Here is a 21111-nt window from a genome sequence, read left to right as displayed (position 1 = left end):
CTATGCACACACACACAAAACATAATTTTAAAAAACTACTTTAAAAAAAAAACTTCATGCTCATATTTGTAATCCCAGCTATTCAGAAGGAAGAGGAAAAGAAGAGATTAGTCTGAGACTAGCCTGGGCTACAAAGTAAGGGCCTGCCTGGGGAAAGGATGGAGACCCCTACATACATATTACTGTAATTTTAACTTCAATAAACTCTATTAAAAATAAAAGACTGAAAGGAAAAAATAAAAAGCACTGTAAAAGTATATTTTATTCAGCTGATGTAACTGTCATCTCCAAGGCTTACTGTCTGTCTGCTAACCTAGGCCTAGTCCTGGATGCTTCTAGCCTCAGTAGAATCTACTCTAGATCTAGAACGTTTTCAGCCTCTGAGACTTACTGTTCAATAAGCTCACCCTTTCTTGTTCTTTCTGCTCTCTGGCTGGCTGATTCAAGTCAGCTGTTCTGGGTCAAAACTCCTCTCTAAACTGATTCAATCTGGCTTCTCTCTTTCAGCCTCTCCTGAATTGCTCTGCTTGGCCTCATACTAACTTTGGCAATCTGTCCTAATCTCCTGGCTCCTTCCCATTCTCTGGCTTGTTCTGACATCATCTAGCTCGTTCTCTCCCTCCAACCTGTTTCTGTAACATTCTCCCAGTAAAGTGTCTCTTTCTCTTTTCTGCACTGCCCTAAGTTGCTTCCTTTACATCTCTCTTCTTGGACAGATCCTATTCTATCAAATCAGTCTCTGATTCATCACTTTGTCTGCCACTCAATTAGACACCACTTTCAAACATGGGTGCTTCCTTCTACAAGCTAACTTTACTGTCATTGTTTGAGATTACAGGTGTGTACTAAGGGCAAGACTGTATCCCAGCCAGAGGGATTAAAGGTGTATGCTACGGGCTGAGCCACACCACAACTAGAAACAGGTATTTTCTTTTTCAGTAAATAACACACTCTTGGGACTCACAATGTCATCAAATATCCTACAACAAAGCACCATTTGTGAATGTAACAGAAGTGAACAAATATTTTCTAAATGTTATATAAAACATGTCACTAAAACTTTAATTGTAATTGAGATAAGGGTGTAATGTAGCTCTGTGCTAGAGTACTTCCTATCATGCAGAAACCCCTGGGTTCAATCCTAGCAATATAATAATAATAATAATAATAATGTTTTAAATCAGAAATAAAGTAACTTCTCTAATGTAATATAAAGCCTTAGAATAAAATAAAGCATACACTGGGCATGGTGGCACACACCTCTAATGAAGGCACTTGGGAAGCAGAGGCAGGCAGATCTCTTATGAGTTTTGAGACCAGCCTGGTCTATATAGTGAGTTCTAGGACAGCTACATAGTAAGACCCTATCTCAAAAAATAAACTAAGAGAAAGCATAGAACTAGTGTAAAAATAATCCCGGTCTCTGCAGTGGACTCAGAGAAGGTTGAGCTCTGGAACATGAGAAGTATGAGGAAGCCTAACATACAAGCACTATGTAGGTTCATCTGAGACTGAAGTTAACATAGTCATGTTCTTTAGGACCAGAATGTAATGTCTGTTTTCATACACATACCCACAGCTTTCTGAATGGTGGGAAAGAAAACTCCTAACTTTCTGAGTGATGGGAAAGAAAACAGTCCCAAGGCCTGGGATATAGCTCAATTAGTAGAGTTGGGGTATAGATCAATTAGTAGAGTGGTTGCCTAACATTCATTAAAACACTTTAGTGCTACAAACTTTAAAATAATATACTGACTTCCTTATAATCAGAAGGACCTATGTGGTAAGCATCTCTACTTTATGCCCTATGCTTCCTTGATTTGTCCTTCCATTCTAAGTGGTTAGCCTAAACTTTCCTTTGATGTGAAGGTAACATTTGCACATGCTTGTCTATGCCTTTTATGACTGTAAGCTTTAATAACATGCCTTCTAATATCCTTTATTAAAGACAGGCCTCAGCTTGCTGTGAAGACTGCCTATGAAGACTTAGAGTGATCCTGTCAGACATGTCCCAATACTTTGTGCAGTGCAGACAGGCAACACACTTTAAATAAAGCATGAGTATCTAAAGGCCAACCTGATACTCATCCTCCTTGACGAATACTGGGAGAAGACATGCCTATGTAACACAGAAAAGAGAACCTCTTTCCATCAACAGAAACTAGGAAACAAAAACATCTTTTACCAAAGATGATCACCAAAGAAATGACCTTTGTTATGTGTAGAGTGATAGATTTATAATGGGAAAGTCAGTTATAGGTGAGCAAATAGAAATGGCGTAACACGAGCAGTGTGTTTCACTGCTTTTTAACTTGCTGCAACTTGGAAGAACCTGAATTACATGGTCCAATCAATAGATTTCTTTTTAATCCTATAAATGTTAATTCTTGTACCAAACAGGAAGGAGCGCTACATAAAAATTTAACAAAAAGATTTAGCAAATCTTTTTTCTTAAAATGACAATGTATTATACAGAAGAAAAAAAATCTAATCATGTGGCAGAGAACTACAAGATTTTGTTATTTAAATAAGGAAATAAATTATAAGAGAATGACTAATACAACGATATTTGATAGAAAGGAATTTAAAACATTAGTATATATAAAAATAACAAATTTATTTTCTGAAGACCATCTGAGAACAGTGGGTAAGTAAGTAAGGTATTTATCATAAGAGTAGGAGGTAAGATATTTAGGCCTAAGGTTTCTTTCAAACCTAACTTTCTCCATAATACAAAGTATACTGAAAAAGCCAAGTCTATGGGAAACACTGACCGGTTGTTCCCTCACAAATGACCTACACAGTGGAGGCCAAGCATACTGTTCTTGTAAAGGATACTCTTGTTTGGGCTTTACTTTTTCTTTCAGAACCAAATTGGCTGGTTTATCCTGTTCCTTTTCATACTCCTTGAAATCACTCTTGGTGTATTTCCCACCTATTTATTAAAAGGAAAAAGAATTAGTATCACATAATGATACACTAACAATTGTATAAAACACAAAGGACTATGTATGAAAGGCACACACTGGGAGGTAGGGAAGGTGAGGAAGAACATAAACCCTCAAGCTTGTCTCTGCTGTTACTTTAGTTGAAAGTGGATGTCCAGTTTTCTTGATAGTCATATGCTGCCACCTAATGACGTGTGTGAATATTGCAACATCCAACTGAAATAAACAGCCCTACGACATTGTTCAAGCAGAGCCACTAAGTCCATGAACTCTACTGCATCAGCCAGCAGCTTATACTACTCCTAAACAGACATGTGATCACCCACCACCAATAGGACCTGTGATTAGGACATGTAAAAAACACATCAAGAGGCTGGTTTGGGAAAGCATATAGGCCTGAAAAGACTGGTGAACCATGCTGGGACAGGTTTCTTCTTCAACTACAAGAGAAGTCAACTTAGAGAGAAGCTGAGCCTTCTGCACTATGATCCAATTGTGAACAAAAAAGCTTTCCTCATGGAACAAAAAAAGCTAGCCTCCCTCTAAGTGGGTTGGAAATGAGCTGTAAATGAGAACACTGAGGGTGAGGTGCTGGTTCAGACCACAGTGTGCACTGAACAAGATTTTCTTCTACAATCAGCCTCTAGCGAGGTAAAGGCTGTTGTGAAAAAACAATGTGGAGGAAAAACATTCTCCGGACAGGCCAGATATTTCTCTCTCTGGATTTTTTATAGATCTTAACAAAAATATTGAAAAAAATCAATTCATTTTCATGAACCACTCAGGAATGGAATCTTAAGGGAAACAGAGAGAGCACATGGCCACAGTCCAAGTCACTTCCTCCTATGAGAGATCACAGCTCCCAGTGGCCTTCCAATTGACAACTCTAGTCACTGATTTCTCCCGTTCTGAATGCCCATAAGGTGATACAGCCTACTACTTACCACCAAAAGTTCTATTTATTTCTTATTTCTAAAGTGCAGTAAAGTCATGGAAAACAAATTATAAATGGTATAGAAAAGGTAATCTTGTGGCTGTAGTGATGGCTCCATGGTTAAGAACAAGGTCTTGCAGAAAACCTGGGTTCGACTCCAAGCACCCACATGACGGGTCTTAACTATTTATAACTCCAGTTCCAGGGGATCTAATACTCTGGTCTCTGCTAGCACCAGGCATACACATAGTACATATACATATATAGAGATAACATATGCAGACATATAAAATAAGGGTGAATCTTTTAAAAAAGAAAAACTGGTAATTGTAATTTTCTGGTAAAATTTAGCATTACATGTGTGTGAATAACTACCAAAGTGAAAACTTTTTTCTGTTGTTATTTTGTTGTTGGTTTTCTGAGACAGGATCTTAACTATGTAGCTGGCATAGCCTGGCTATGTAAAGAAAACTGGGCTTGAACTCAGAGATCTGCCTGCCTCTGCCTTCCCAATGCACAATTCTAAGTGAAGCTCTTCTAAAACATTGCAAAAGGATCCTTTTAAACTCAGCTAGGAATGCAGTTCAATGACAGGACACATGCTTAGCATCTGTGAGACTACTATGCTCAATCCTTAGCCCACACATCCATGCATACACACATACACAAAGTTAACAAGATAAAAAATTCATAACTAGCGTGGGGAGTTAATGCTTACAATCTTATCACTCAGAAGACTGAAGCAAGAGGATATTAAGTTTGAGGCCAATCTAGACTCCATAGAAAAACTGTCTGAAAAAAAAATTTTTTAATTCAATTTTAATTTTCAAAATTTAAACTAAAAGATATAATAATAAAATAAACTCATGTTCTAACATACAACAGATCCAAACTTAACTTTAGCATGCCTCCATCAAGGACTTACATGTAGGTATACAGCAACTGTGAGAAATGTCACACATACAGGGTTAGCCCATGGAGGGGCTCAGGCAACAAATGATGATACACACACTCAATGAAAGACTGAGCACATATAGTGGCGCACACACACTAAATGAAGACACATTTTCAATGGGGACTTCAAGACATTGAATATATAATCTGGATTCTGTGAACTCTCCTTTTTTAAGTGAGGAAAAAAACATGCATGTACACAAAGAATAGCTGTAGAAACAACAGGCAATTGGTTACTTCTGGGAAGAGAAATTGAGTACAGGAGGACTGGAAGAGAATTTCATATTACAACAAAAACGATAAACTTTTTTAAACTTTGTATCTAAAAGAACCAAATTATCAAAAAGCCACAATTATTTCATCAGTAGATGTCTTCAATAGGCAATTTAAATAACTTATAATATAAGCAAACATTAAAGACAAAGGTATTTTCATTCATCAACAAATACACACACACACACACATTCTAGATAGCAGCTTTATAAAATCCTAAATGACCTGAATTCTATTAACACTTCTCTTAATTAACAGCACAAAATTAAAGCACATGCATGCTCTCTCTCTCTCTCTCACACACACACACACACACACACACACACACACCCCAAAAGCAGAACATCGGTAAAAGGAGATAAACCAACATACCTTTTCCTTTCCATTTCACCTTTGCAACAGACTGGCTGAAATCCACGTGTATCCTCCTGTCATCTATAAGTACATTATCCATTTTGAAGAATGCTTTCTCACAGTCTTCTTCCTATTAGAGATTACAAAAACTCAGGCATAAATGTTTTCAGGAGAGGTTTCTTCAGCTAAGACAAATACTATGAAAGTAAAAAGGCTGTTATTACTAAAACTGATATTCAATTACTTCTTATACACCAGATATTAAACGTATTGCATCTACTATCCCAATTAACCTTGGTAAAAACCTTTTGAGGCCACATCTATTTATTATCTTCATTATTTCAAAACAACAATAAAACAAAAATGAAAAAAAAAAAAAAGCTAGAGGACTCACACTCTAAAATGTCTAACATGAGCACGGTACCAGTACCTAGAACTAGACTTTAAACACATATGAATGCCTGGTTTACAGCAAAGATGTTCCCATAGAGCTCTGGGAACAGGAAGGCCTTTATTTTCAGTGGGTCACATGAGTACCCAAAGTCAGACAAATGAAATGCAATACAGTCCACACAGGGCACAGACAAATCACAGACCCCAATGGAAACATCTAATAACATGGCTTATGAAAACAGAGGGGCTGCAGACAGGTGGCTTAGTAGGTTCTTGCATTTACTACTTTTGCAGAGACCCATGTTTGGTTTCTAGCACCCATTAGCTCACAACCATCCATAATTCTCATTTTAGTGAGTGCAGAGCTCTCTTACAGCCTACAAGGGCACCATGCATGGTACACATGCATATATGTAAACAAAACATTCATATACATAAAATTAAAATAAATAAAGCTTAAAAAAGAATATAGAGAATATTCTCATGTCTTTAGAGTAAGCAGATTTTTTAGAGGCCATCTGGAGAAAATGTTGACAAATGAGACTAAATTAAAACTATTATTTTTGTGTTTATCAAATGGGTAATCCACAGAACAGATATATATGTATGACGTATATTTTTAAAAAGAGCTTACATTCATAGCATATAAAGAGTTCCTAAAAGTCAATAAAAGGCAGGAAATGCTGTAGAAAGCAGACAAGTAACCGTCTAATAAACTTGATGGCACAAAGGCAGAGTGAGGGAGCAGGAAATCCGGCACGAGGACTTTGTTTTAGGAGAACATTTGGGCCAGTGAGGCGACTCAGCAGGTTGCTGTGCTTGCCACACATGTCTAACAATCTGGGTTTTATCCCTCAAACCAACAGAAAAAGCCAGATGTGGTGGCACTCATCTATAGTCGGCAGCACTCCCTAGCAAGATGGGAGGTAGGAACAGGAGACTTGGGAGCCTAAGGTCAGCTAGCTCTGCAGCACAGCAGAGACAGAAACAAGAGAAATCGTGCCTTAGAATAAGATGGAAGAATCAACTCCCAAATTTGTCCTCTGACCTCCATATGTGGGCTATGGTGCATACGTAACCCCCACATACTAATAGCAATATTATTTAAGCTTATATTTTGAGATTTTATTTTCCTATATGTATGAGTGTTGCCCTGAATGCATGTCTGTGTGCTGTAGAAACTCTGCTAATTAAGGTTGAAGTCTACCATTGACCTTCTGGGGCTTAGCGCATAATAAAGGACTAAGAGTTGTACATATTACATTCAGAAAAATGAGGTAATGTCCGATTTGAAGTAAGCACTTGGCCAACCAAGCTATCATCACTAAGGCAGATCTAGCAGCTGCTACCTGATCCAGTCCTCACACTGCACACTAAGGAGGGAAAAGCCTTGGGAGAAAGAGTTAAATAAGTGAGCACTGTCCAGTAGCTAGCCAGTGATTGACCCTACATCTAAACACTCAACCATTTCTCTTTCTGGTATTCAGTTATATAATTAACAGTATGTGAAGGACTTTTTCTAAAACAATTATGTTCAGGCAGACTAGCTGAACTTACAGCAAACAAACATTAACATCAGTAGCTGTTGAATTTATTTCTAATGTAAAGTTAAAGTAGTTAATGTTCTTGGATACCTAAAGAAAAGCACAACCCTGGAAATTGAAGAAAGTACTACAACTTTTCATCTTTAAGACTACTCAGAGACACACAGTCAGTACAGTGATGCACAGTTCTAATCCTAGACACATGGAAGCAGGAAGATAACTAGTATGACATTAGCCAAGACAAAAAGTTAAGTAAGAAAAACAGAATCTGGTATATTTACATTATGACATACCTTTTCAAATTCAATAAAAGCATAACAGAGGGACTCTCCTGTTTTCCAATCCCGGATAACTTCACAACTGGGAAAAAAAAATTTCTTTTTAAAGTCACTTTAAAAAAGAAAGAAAGCAAAGAAACCATTTGCTCTAATTCTTCACACCAAAACAAAATAATCCAGCTATTAAACTCACAGAACTCTATGGCTCCAAAGTTTTCAGTACCAATTCTATTTAAACACATACACATATAGTAGCTTGTCAACCCAGTAAACTAATTACCTAAATTCTATTCCAAACACACAAACTAGGTTGGGAGAGCCAGTGGGAGGCTTCCTTTGAACAAAAATAAACTGCTAAATTATTTTCATTTTTAAATTACTTTACTTATTTTTATATTTCTTATTTTTAGATTTCTGAGGTAAGGTCTGGGTATCCCTGGATGGGCAGTATTCACTATGAAACCCAGATAACTTCAAAATCACAGCAATTTTCCTACCTCAAAGATAAAAGATTTGTGTAGTGTGTACTGAGATTAAAGGTGTGTACCATCATGTCCAGTAAAATCTTTAAATCCTAAGTCTTTTTTAGTCCAAACAAAAAAGACTTAACTATCTGTTACATATAGAAGTTCTTAGTATGTTTATGCTTTGGAATTTGTCACAAGGATCCATAATGGAGCCCTGGCTAGCCTGGAACTCAGTATGTAAACCAGGCTGGCCTTGATCACGGAGATCTCCCTGCTGCCGCCTCCCAAGTACTTTGATTAAACGCACAAGTCACCATGGTTTGGGCTTATGCTTTGGATTTTAAAGTGAATGAGCCTCAAATTTAATACTGTAAGTACAATTACCATACAGAACTAATAACCGAGGGAAATAAAAATATAATTAAGTACAATTACCATACAAATAATAACCAAGGGAAAGAGTCAAGAAGGTGAGTTGAGACCAATTGGATTGTCTCTCTCCAGGTATTGTATGATATGAACCATTTTAAAAACATTAAATGAAAGGACATGCTAACATAGCACATGTTAACCAGTTAGAAAAAGTCTCCTTACTGATTTTGTATGGTTTTGCATTAATAATTTAGGGAAGGTACCCATGAGATGGTTCAGAAGAGAAAGCCACTTGCTCCCGAGACCGGTGAGCTACGGTTACTCCCCAGCACCTGCACGGGAGAAGGGGAGAACCGTCTGCTACAAGCTGTCCTCTCATCTCCATAGGTACCCAATAAATAAATGGATATATTTCTAAAAAGCCAGTAACAGTTTATTTTTACGATGCTGATGACGACAACAAATAATGATGAAGGCTGGAACACTGTGGTGGTCACCTATAATCCTAGTGCTTATGAGGCAGAGGCAGAAGGATCAGAAAGTTTAAAGTCATCCTTGGCTACATGGTAAGTTTAAAAAATAAATAAATTAGGAAAATTTCATTCTGACAGACTGCTGATAGTTTTAGGAGCAGAATTAAATGAGTAGAAATTTTAAATATTAAATAGCATTGAGAATATTATAGAAGTAGTCTTAAATTGCTCAACTCATATATTCTATTGTGAAAACTTATGCTAGGAATTGAAGAATCACTCAAATATTAAATTAAAGTGTCTGAAAACAAACTTTTCTTTCCAACGGTTGAAACACTTACTTGTAAAATCACCAGTATGAAATTCATCAAAAGGGGTGGGGCTATGTCTCAGAGGTAGAGAACTGGCTTAACATGCATGATGACTTAGGCTTGATCCCCAGCCCCACAAAACAATAAAATAAAACAAAAAGTAAATTTAAAAAGTCATTCAAAATTGACAAACTTGCCAAAAATGTGTAATTAAAAACACTCTGCTGAATGTTGTGACATAGGGCTTTAAGTCTTAACACTCAGGAAGCAGAGGTAGGCAGATCTTGAGTTCAAGCCCACTATAAGGCAAGTTGCTGGCCAGTCAAGGCTACATAATAAGATCCTGTTTCAAAAAGACAAAACATAAAACAAACACACATCAATCAATTAATACCTAGATATTTCCAAATTTCTCCTCTACTAATGCTGGGATTACCTTCGTATTGGCCCAAATCTTGAGAATATTATCTCCAAATCCTCATCTGTGGTCACTGGATTCAATTTACACACAAATAGCACATTTTCTGGAGGTTTAATATCTGCATCAGGGAGGTCTCCCACCTAAAGTTACAAATAATCAAGCATACAAATTAATTCTTTTAGTTTCTATTCCAAATATTTTTGTCTAAGCCCACAACACTGATTTCTTAAAACCATCTAAATTTACACCATGAACTATAGGTTTAGAGTGAAAAAAATAATCTAAAAAGTATTTCAAGGGTTTAGAAGATATCTCTTGGGGGCTGGAGAGATGGCTCAGAGGTTAAGAGCACTGGCTGTTCTTCCAAAGGTCCTGAGTTCAATTCCCAGCAACCGCATGGTGGCTCACAGCCATCTGTAATGGGGTCTAGTGCCAACTTCTGGCTTGCAGGTTTACGTGTAGGCAGAATACTGTATATATAATAAAAAAAAAAAAATTAAAAAAAAAGGAAGAAGAAGATATCTCTTGGGGTAAAAGTGCTTGCCATCCAGCCCATCGACCTGAGTTCAACTCCTAGGACTCACATATACCAGATCATGGTCCAAAATGGAGTTGGGTGAGGAGATTTCTGAACGCTTATGAGAAAACTCCAAGAAACCAAGATGTAAGAGTCTTGTGAGCTCAGTTTCTTCAAAAGCGTGGAATTGTTCTTGGATTGTGTTTTTCTGCCTCTCCCACGTGTAGCAGCAGATAGGAGTGAGTTTACCTCAGATTATGTGTTACAACTGGCTATTGGTTACCTGCTCATATGCCTGTATGGGAAAACATGTTTTGTGCCACTTGCAGCTTGCCCTGGTGATTATTATACACTCCTCTTAACCCTGAGAGTATAAACTGTGCAACACTCTGAATAAGGTGAGCTACTGCAGCATGAGACTTCAGTCCGCCTCATTCATCACCTCCATTCTCCCAGGTCCCACGGCCTTTAGAGCAGTAAATACACACGGTGGAAGAATCAACTTCCAAAATTTGTCCCTTGATTTCCACGTGCAAACGATAACCTGAACGTATTTACACACATATATACAAAAAGCAAAATGTAATAAAAATTTTTGCAATTAAAATAAACTGATACTATATCTTTCCTGGTATTAACAATATTAATAGCTACGTTTTTACCTAACTTGATAATTGCTGCTAGTTCTTCAAGCAATACCATGTTTCCATCCCATTACTTACTTCTAAATTTTATTTATATTTCAGACAGACTCTTACTGGAGCTCTGACTAGACTCAAACCTGCAGCCCTACTACCCAAATCTTCTGAGTACTGATATTACAGGCCAGTTCCACCAAACCACACACACTCTCCAATTTAAAGGCAAGTACAGTGAAATCAAAAGGGTTGTAGCTAAGACACAAATCCAGACCTATTGTGGCTTCAAAACACAAATAACACCCATGTTTTCTTTCTTTAAGTATTTGATATATTGTTTGTAGAGCATAGGTTTTCAAGAATAACAATAAAAGCCACTGGGGCTAGCTCATTGGTAAGGCATCTGCCAACAAGCCTGATGACCCAAGTTGGACCCTCAGGGAACATAGGTAACCAACTTCTGTAAATTGTCCTCTGACCTTCCAACATGCACCTAACTAACATACAACAACACACAAAATAAAAATTGTACATTTTAAATTTAAGTAATAAGAAACTATGTGCCTAAGAACAAATACTCTCCCCTGGTCCCACTGTCCTGCTTCTCTCACAAAAAAAAAAAAAAAAAAAAAAAAAAAAAAAAAAAAAACCCAAGTTTTTATTTTCTGTTTTGGCTATTCCTTTTCACACCTCTAAGATGTTTACCCCATACATCATCAAGCAATATATTGTTTAGTTTTGCTTGCTACTGAATTTTGGAAAACAATTATGTAGTCTTCAGTAATACCCAATTCTTTCCAGACTGCTTTTCAATATGGAACCACAATTTCTACATAGTTTTCTCCGTTATACCCTCAACTTTAGACCTTTTTTACACAGTTTTCCCAATTATACTCTCAACCTTAGACCTTTTACTTTATCTAAACTAAAGCCAAGATCAACGTCAGCTGCTGCAGCAAACAGCACACTGGAGGGTGCTGGGTGCGCTTCCTACTAAGGACACACAGAGGGCAGCAGTGAGGTAGAACTGTGAAGACTATAACATACTTCCCACAAGCATTTTGAGGGCAATAATACCCTTTATATGTATATCTGAAAACTGAGATGATCATGTAAAGAATTCCTGACTGAAAAAACACACCAAAAGGAAAATCTTGAATTTCAGAAATGTAAGAGCCATAAATCTGCTCAACATTTCCGAAGCCAGCCAATGGCAACAGCAGCCGATTAGCTGTGCCCAAGAAGAGTCACAGCCAGGGATGGTGGCACACATCCAGCATCCAAGATACTTGGCAGGCTGATGAGCCTAGGAAACTGAGACTAACTTGGGCAGCAAGTAAGACCCTGCCTCAAAAAAAAAAAAAAAAAAAGTATCATAATAGCAAAGAGAAAAAAAACCAAATCAACAGAAATCCATAAATGAGAGAAAGGAGGACAAATGAGAAAAGTTAATGGGAAAAAGATGCAGGTTGCAGAAGAGACGGCTCTGTAGTTGGAACATGTACTGCTCTTTCCAGCTACATGAGTTCCTGATATATCTGGCCTCCTTGGGTACCTGTGCTCACCAAATTCATACACAAACACACATATACACATAATTAACTGGGCTGATACAGTTAGCCAAAGAAATGTGAATCAGTGTAGGGAATGATTAATCAATTCAAAATAAACTTTTCTCTACTATCCATGAAGATGTAGTCTAATTAAACAACGTTCAAAAGTTATATCAATACTAAACTAAAACTCAATAGGTATAAATTAGATAACCATCTCTCATTTTTTTTCCGTGTGTGTGTGTGTGTGTGTGTGTGTGTGTTATGTGTGAATGTGGGCATGTGCATGTCATGGTGTACAAACAGAGGTCAGAGGACAGTGACAGGAGTGAGCTCTGTCCTTTCACCATGTGGGTTCTGGTGAGCCAGCTCAGCTCATCAGGCATGTCAGCACGTGTCTTTACTCACCTCTTCACCTTAGCATTTCTCTTTTTTAAAACAGCACTCACTAATTTATGGAAAAATAGAACCAATCTGTTTATTTTCATGTTCTTGTGTCCTACAAAACGTAGTTCAAGCTGGGCAGTGGTGGCACATGCCTTTGATCCCAGTACTCAGAGGGTAAAGGCAGGTAGATCTCTGAGTTTGAGGCCATCTTGGTCTATAGAATGAGTTCCAGGACAGACAGGGCTATACAGAGAAACCCTGTCTCAAAAACCCAAAACACAAACAAATAAAAACAAAAAATAAAAAAAACATAATCCAGAAAAAAGAATCCCATTCAAGTTTTACTAGTTTATTATCACAAAAACAGATAAACTCCCTGAAATGTGTTATGTAAGTTATATAACAGTTATCTTACCATCTCTAAAAGAATAGCTTGAGTTTTAGCCTCTTTTTCTGCCTTTATTTCTTCTACTTCTTCAGCTGATCTTCCTTTGAAGTCATCAATTTCTTCATCTGCTCCTATTCGACCACTCTGTAATATAGAAGTTAAAACTCAGAATCATGGAAGACATCATGCTTTATTCTTAGCTTATCAAACATAGCAGAATAGAAATTTACAAACATCTGGGCATTCATTTAAATTGATTCTATAGTATTTGCCAGACTTGGCTTTGGAGTGATTATAAAATCAAAAGAAATATTTATATAAATACTATTATCCAATTAAGTGTTCAGTAGAAAGGATACATAATTTTAGAATTAAATACCAAACTCAACCATAAATTCAGCTTTGAGAAAGCCTAGTAAGTTTATACTTTAAACACCTGAATGTTCTCTGCAGTCCACAGAAATGGCTAGGTCTAACCTGGCTCCAGAATATCCCCACTGAAAAAGTGTCTTACAAGATAGTCATTCAGTTTGACCCTGAGGCTATTCTCCTAGGATTAAGTGATAGAAAAATTTCCAAAGCACTATTTATATAAAGTTTCATAACTGAGACTCCTGGTAGAATAGGAACTAAAGAGAAAAATTAAGGAAATAAAGAGACAGCTACAAAAATAATCATCTCTGTAGGTGAGAAAGGAATTCTAAACTTGTTCTGTGTAACAGATCAAGTAAGATAAGCAATAGAAATATACCTGTACAAGAAGGTGCTACTAGCTGGGGGGTGGTGAACTCCTTTAATTTTAGCATGAGAAGAGGCAGGCAGATGTCTGTGAATTCAAGGCCACCCTGGTCTACATAGCAAAATTCTAAGCCAGCCAGAGCTACATAGAGAGACTGTGTCTCAGAAGAAAAGAAAAAGACAATACTGCCAAGGTACGACTTACATCTAATTGTTCCTTCGTAGGTTCTGGTGATCGATCAGGAATTAATAAATCAGGAGGGTCATCAAATGGATCATCTAAAATCACTGTATGATTTATCCTTACAAAACAAATCCAAATGTTACATTTATTTCAGAATCCATACTTTTTTCATAAACTTTAGCATATAAGTTATTTCTACTGCCCAAAGATTCCACAAGGCTTGGACATCACTGACCTACAGTATGCTTTTATACAGCACTGTATTCCCTTTGACACTGGTACTCTGCATGACTTTATGTTGTAAAGTAAGCCTGGCATGACAGTTGGCATCTGTAACCCCCAGCACTGAGGAGGTTGAAGGAAGAGAATCCCAAGTCTGAGGTTAGCCTGAGCTAGATAGTAAATTCCAGGAAAGCTAGGCTACAGAGTGAGACCTTCTCTCAAAATACATACATCAAAAACTAAACAGAGAAAGAAAAAAGTAAATACCTAAACCTTGCTACTTACACCTTTTTTAAAATAATCTGCCTTTAAAAAAATAAACTGAAACAAAAGTAATTGTAATCAACGTAACAATTAGTACAAAAGAAAAATATAAAAGCTCCTTTTCACAAGGATTCTAATGATCTCATATTAATTCACATTTTGAATTATTAACTAGTTGTGATGGTTAATTTCAATTGTCAATGTAGCAGAATCTGGAAACTCCTGGAAAGGGAGTCTAAATTAAAGTGGTCTGTGGGAATGCCCGTGAAGGATCTGCTGAACAGAGCTGATGGGACGACCCTCCCTGACCATGGGAGCAGCTGGACTGAATGAGGAGGGAGCTGTGCACAAGCACTCCTGGCTCTTTCTTATCGCTGTGGATGTAAGGTAACTAGTTGACTCAAGTGTCATTTTAACTATCCTACTGCAGCCTGGAGCTGTGAGCTGAAGTAAACCCTTCACTCCTCTCAAGTGTCATTTTAACTACCCTATTGCAGCCTGGAGCTGTGAGCTGAAGCAAACCCTTCACTCCTAGACTTACTTATGTCAGAGAAATTCATTACAGAAAAGTAAAAGACACTGAGACCTTAGTCCTATGTGTAGAAATCTCACTCATGTCAGTACAACACCACAGTGTTAAATCATTCTAGTATATTAAGAAAGTAAAGCTAAGCACACCTGATATCTTGATATGGTACAAAATCCTTGTCCACAAAGGTCTCATTGATTTTCTTAACTATGTCCATGCCTTCTGTCACTTCGCCAAAGACTGTATGAACACCATCAAGGTAATCTAAATTTTCTCCTGTAGTAATAAGAAACTAGACCAAAAGGCACATAATAAATATTTGAAAACATGTATTAGTCTGAAATTACTTAGAACTATAAAAACCACAAAACCAAGACTCTAGATTTACTGTATCAATTCTTATATACTTATTTTTAAAACTAAATAAAAAATAGAGATTGTGTTTATATCAACAGGTACAAAGATGTTTCCCTGATAGTTTAAAATACTTCAACAAGACAGATGTGGTGGCACACCAACGTGTACACAGTGCTCATGGAAGCCAGAAGAGGCCATTAGATGTCCTGGAACTGGAGTCCCAAAGCATTGTGAGCATCATGTGGGTCTGGGAATGAAGCTATAACTTCTGGAAGAAGACTTAGTGCTTTTAATCACTGAGCCATCTGTCCCACCCCAACCCCTGCACTTTTAATGTGGAAAAGAAATAATTTGACATTTCCCCTAAAAATGTCCTTAATATATTTTCATTACTGAATAACTTGAAAAGGTAACTTCATAGGCGCCATTCAGTTCTTCATGCCTAAGCAAAGCTCATCCATCCATGTCCTAACCTGAGATCCATGTTGATCACTGCCATTGTTCACCATGGACACAGTGCCTTTCTTCTTGTGCTTAATCCTTGGCACTTTTTCTGCCTCAAAAAAGCTTGCTTGATCACCATACAGTTGTCTGAAAGTATATAATAAAGTTATGAAACGTCAATACTATCAAAATGAAATACAGAGGTACTGCAACAGTGTGACCGTGTCTTTATAAACATCACACTGATCCAAATACTCCTTCTCTTTCCTTACAGGCATTCTGGGAACTTAGGGAACCACTGTAGAGTTGGAGTCTTATTTTAATGTGATGACTGAACCAACACGGCCCGAAAGATTGTAACAAGTTTGGTACCAGCTTGAGCAACACAGTGAGTTCCAAGACAGCCTGGACCAGAGTGAGATTCTGGCTCATGAAAGCAGATTAACACTAACTGAGATGGACGTGATGAGGCACATCTATAATGCAACACTTAGGAGGCTAAGGCATAAGAAGCCTCAGTCTGTCCAGGAGGTGGTGGGACACACCTTTACTCCCAGCACTTGGGAAGCAAAGGAAGGCAGATCTCTTGAGTTAAAGACCAGCCTGGTAGCCAGGCAGTGGTGGCACACACCTTTAATCCCAGCTCTTAGGAGGCATAAGCAGGCGGATCTCTGAGTTCGAGGCCAGCCTGGTCTACAGAGTGAGTTCCAGGACAGCCAGGGCTATACAGAGAAACCATGTCTCACCCCCCACCACCACCAAAAAAGAGGTTTTTTAAAAAAATAAAAACCAGCCTGGTGTACAGAATGAGTTCCAAGCCAGCCAGGAGTAGAGACATCTTTTCCAAAATAAAAAATAAAAAAACAAAACAAAACAAAAATTTGAGTCAGAGCCAAGCCTAAGCTACAAGGTGAGTTCTAGATTAACTTGGGCTACAGAATAAGACCACCTCAAAAGCAATCAATAAAAGAATAGATAAAAATAGAGGGTAGGGATATAGCTCAATTGGTACAATGTATGTTTAGTATACACAAACTGTAGGTTCAATTGCAGCACTGTAAAACCAGGTGTAGTGGTGCATGCTTTTAATCTCAGTACAAGGAAAATGGAGGCAGCAGGATCAGTTTACGTTCATCCTCAGCTTGGTAGTGACTGAGTTCAAGATCAACCTGGGTTACATGAGATCTTGTCTCTAAACACACACACACACACACACACACACACACACACACAGAGTCATGCCTGGTTGTTCTTTTATCAGCTTGACAGAAGCTAGAGTTAGTTATCTGGGAAGAGGCCCCTCATTTAAGAAAACGGCTCCATCAGATTGCCTGTAGGCAAGTATATAGAACATTTTCTTGATTAATGACTGATGTTAGCGGACCCAGCCCACACAGGGTCAGCGCCACCCTGGCAAGTAGTTCTGGGTTGTACAAGAAAGTACACTGAGCAAGCTGTGAGCAGCAAGCCAGGAAGAAGTGCTCCTTCATGGCTTGTGCTTCAGTTCCTCCATTAAGTCACTGTTCCTGGCTCCCTTTAGTAATGAAGTGTTACCTGAAAGGAATAAGCCTTCCTTTCGAAGTTTCTTTCGATCATAGTGTTTTATCACAGTAGTAGAAACCCTAACTAAAACACATGCATAGGAACTTACCCAAATATAGACTCTCCTCCACGGCCAGTCCCTGTGGGATCTCCTGTTTGTATGATAAAATCCCTCTAGAATATACAAAATTCTTTGTTAATTAACAGTTTGCTACATGTTTTCAGTAACAAATAACATGACTAATACCTACAAACTCACCTGTACATTGTGGATGAGGCAATAGTTGTAATATTTTGTTTTGCACAGCTTCAAAAAATTCAAGCAAGCTGAAAGAAAGTAAAAATTAAATTACAGGAAAGCAAAAAATCAGTTTTAGACAAATTGATGACAAAGAAAAACAAAGGTTCTGTGAGCTGGAAATTTTAGGATGGGAGCCTTGCCAAAGGAAATTCATCACTAGGAACAGGCTTTGAGTGTTCCCAGCCTCACCCTACTTCTGGTTCACTCTCCCTGCTTGGCGTGCTCTGCTAAAGATATGAGCTCACAGCCACCTAATCCAGCCAAAAGCTGACATGCCTGCCACACAATTATGACCAGTCCCTCTGGAACCATAATCCAAAATAAATGCTTCCATAAGTCACTATCTGGTCACAGTGTTTTGTCACACCAACAGAAGAGTAACTAATACAGCCTTCTAGATATTTGGCACTGGCTGACATCATAAACATCACTAAATTATGGCTCATGCCTTGAAGAACTTATTCTCTCTCTCTCTCTCTCTCTCTCTCTCTCTCTCTCTCTCTCTCTCTCCCCCTCTCCCCCTCTCCCTCTCCCTCTCCCTCTCCCTCTCCCTTTCCCTCTCTCTCTCTCTCTCACACACACACACACACGGGGGGGGGGAGAGGAAAGAGTGGGGACAAGATTGTGTATTTTTACCAAGATGAAAGAGACGGGGAGTTGGTGGCACATGCTTTTAATTCTAGCACTCAGGAGGCAAAAACAGGCTGATCTTGAGTTCAAGGCCAGCCTGGTCTACGTGGTGAGTTCTAGGACAGCCAGGGCTACATAGTGAAACTGTATCAAAACAAACAAAAATGACTGAAGATAACTGGACTGGCAGAAAGTTAAAAACAAAAAAGATGGAGTTGGGGGAACACAGCTCAACATTAGTGTTTAGCATGCAAGAAGGGCCTGGGTTAGATTCTTAGCCATGTGCCACCATGCCTGGCTCCAATTATACTTTATCATTATTTTCTTTTACGGATAAACACTGAAGCAAAGATTAAATAAATCCATGGAGGTGGAGGGAGGTGCTGTAAATTAAACAAGAATAGCTATGTGTTGGTGACTTGTAATAAAGCTGGTCATGGAGACTGCTGTTTGCTTAAATTTTTTTCAGCAATTAAATGTAAGGAAAAAAAAGAATCTGGATATACTTACTATTGCTTGACACACACACACACACACACACACACACACACACACATGCCTAGTCATTCTCTTCAAATACACAAGTAGATGTCTTTGGTGTCCTAAGGTTTCCTTGCAGAACCTCGGCTTGTTAATAATGTGTGGTAACTCTAGCTCCATTTCAGGAGGGCACAACTCCATGGAAAGGGGTCCATTCATTATATAAAGTGCTGCTCTACATACAGTGTCAAAGGACTCAAGAGAAAAAAAAATGCAACATCAAGAGATAACAATACAGTTCAAGCTCGGTGGTGGTGGCACATGCTTTAGTCCCAGCACTTGGAGGCAGAGGCAGGCAGACTTCTGTGATTGAGGCCAGCCTGGCCTATAGAGTGAATTCCAGGACAACCAGGACTCTGTCACACAGAGAAACCCGGTCTTGAAAAACAAAACAAAAATCAAAACAATACAGTTCCATAGAGCATCCGTTGAGCCTTCAGATCCAGTCACCCTAAAGCAACTAAATGTATCACAGTAACAGAAGGCAACTGAGCATTTCCTACCACCTGACAGAGTATTAAGTAAAAACAACACACCCCAAGTGTTGCTCACTGTACCAAACCACTAGTACAGTGTTCTCAGAGTGGCAGATACTGTACTAGGTTTGTCAGTCCTTCCTCCCTTCCTTCCTTCTCCTCCTCCTTCTTCATGACAGAGTCTCTCTTTGTAGCCCTGGCTGTCCTGGAACTCACTCTGTAGACCAGGCTGGTCTGGAACTCAGAGATCCACCTACTTCTGCCTCTTGAGTGCTGGGATTAAAGGCCTGTGCTACCACTGCCTGGCTTGTACCAGGGTCTTAAGATAAGGGAGATATTAAGGTACAGTTCCTGCTCTCCTTGCAGCACATCCCTGGGAGGAGCCAATCATTCACATAGTTCCAGGACAGTAAGTACATGTTCTAATAAAATGAGTGCTGCTGTGATTTATAAAACCAATGTGGACAGAACAGAAGAAAGAGATTACTTGTAGCTGATCTTTATTGGAGCTTTTCTTATATATAGTCAGGAAGTTCTCAGAGGGACAGGCGTGGAGAGGAGTGTGGCCATTGGCAACAGTAAGGATAGAGAAGGCTGCAACAGAAAGGGAAGTGCTTGTGGGGGAGGGGAGGGACAGTTGAGCATGGGAGGTGTACACAGCAGGAGGCACTCCCTGTGCAGTTCGGCAGCTTCTTCCATTCTGTGGCCATCTTTGCAGTTCTTGGGGGAAGGACACTGATTGTGGCTAATCTCTCCTGGTTTCCCGATTCTCCCAACGGATACTTTCTCCACACAGTTGCCTATTATCTCCCCAAGGCAAGTGTGCCATGCTGTAGTCTTGCTCCTGAAGCCTTCAAAGGCTGCCAAACTATCAAAGACCACCAACATTGCACATAGGACGTATTTGGCCTGACTCTAAGTCAGTGGCAGCTGTTGCACTCCACATACCAATTCGTTCCAGCCATGCCAGATTTCTTGCTATCACCAGAAAAGCTCCAAAGAAACTGCTAAAAAAACCTTACTTGCCACTCATCTCCAAAAAAGCTAGGTTTCTTATGTGGTTTCTTCCCACCTCTCTGTTTTCCATAGCAATGTGCATATCCTTCTTTTAGGACTCTAAGTCCTAAAAGCCCGCTTCATTCTCTCTCAACTCTCTCAAACACTAGCTGATCCCTGGCGCCTTGCTGATCAGCCACACAGGCAGACACCAGATGTCATGTAACCAGGAAGAATGCGACGGCCACCTTCCCGAAAAAACAGACGCGTCCTACCTGCTTTCATCATGACCAATGGTATCATGTCAAGACGTATTTAACCCTTTTCGTTTCACGAGTAAAGAAAGCACAACAAAGTCACGAAAGCTATGGGTATCGCCTATGCACCTCACAGACCCACAAGCCAAAGTCCTTCAACACACAACACACAACACACAACACACACACACACACCACATACAAGGCCCGCTATGAAACAGAGCTCGAGCCAGAAACAGCGAAGAAAAGGGAACTTGGGCAGCAGGCTCACGGCCCCGCCAGGTCCCGCAGGCCGCAGGCCTCACCACGCGGACGCTCTTCGGTGTACAAGTCGATGACCACGTCGCCCAAAGTAGTCTCCAAGAGAACCGCCATGGCGCCGGCTTCTCCGCAGGAACAAACACCCAGGTAATGACAGGCGCAGGC

At 39.1% G+C, this 21111-nt stretch overlaps 1 protein-coding gene across 1 annotated transcript in view; it reads right to left on the bottom strand.

Moving 5' to 3' along the window:
* Ppil4 (peptidylprolyl isomerase like 4) overlaps positions 1–21111 on the bottom strand; it is a 30353-nt gene extending 9242 nt beyond the window's left edge. The window contains exons 1-11 of the mRNA XM_028764386.1: positions 20991–21111; positions 17745–17812; positions 17595–17659; positions 15973–16090; positions 15292–15434; positions 14149–14245; positions 13233–13349; positions 9738–9862; positions 7694–7760; positions 5482–5593; positions 2839–2935 (exon numbers count right to left, since the gene is read on the bottom strand). Coding sequence (XP_028620219.1) covers positions 2839–2935; positions 5482–5593; positions 7694–7760; positions 9738–9862; positions 13233–13349; positions 14149–14245; positions 15292–15434; positions 15973–16090; positions 17595–17659; positions 17745–17812; positions 20991–21060 — 1079 coding nt within the window. The 5' untranslated portion in view covers positions 21061–21111. The remainder of the gene's footprint in view (positions 1–2838; positions 2936–5481; positions 5594–7693; positions 7761–9737; positions 9863–13232; positions 13350–14148; positions 14246–15291; positions 15435–15972; positions 16091–17594; positions 17660–17744; positions 17813–20990) is intronic.

Source organism: Grammomys surdaster, unplaced genomic scaffold (genome assembly GCF_004785775.1).
Source record: "Grammomys surdaster isolate TR1022 unplaced genomic scaffold, NIH_TR_1.0 143, whole genome shotgun sequence".
In the NCBI taxonomy this organism is placed as follows: Eukaryota; Metazoa; Chordata; class Mammalia; order Rodentia; family Muridae; genus Grammomys; species Grammomys surdaster.
Note: the sequence above shows the minus strand (reverse complement) of the source record. Positions and strands in the feature narration are given on the sequence as shown.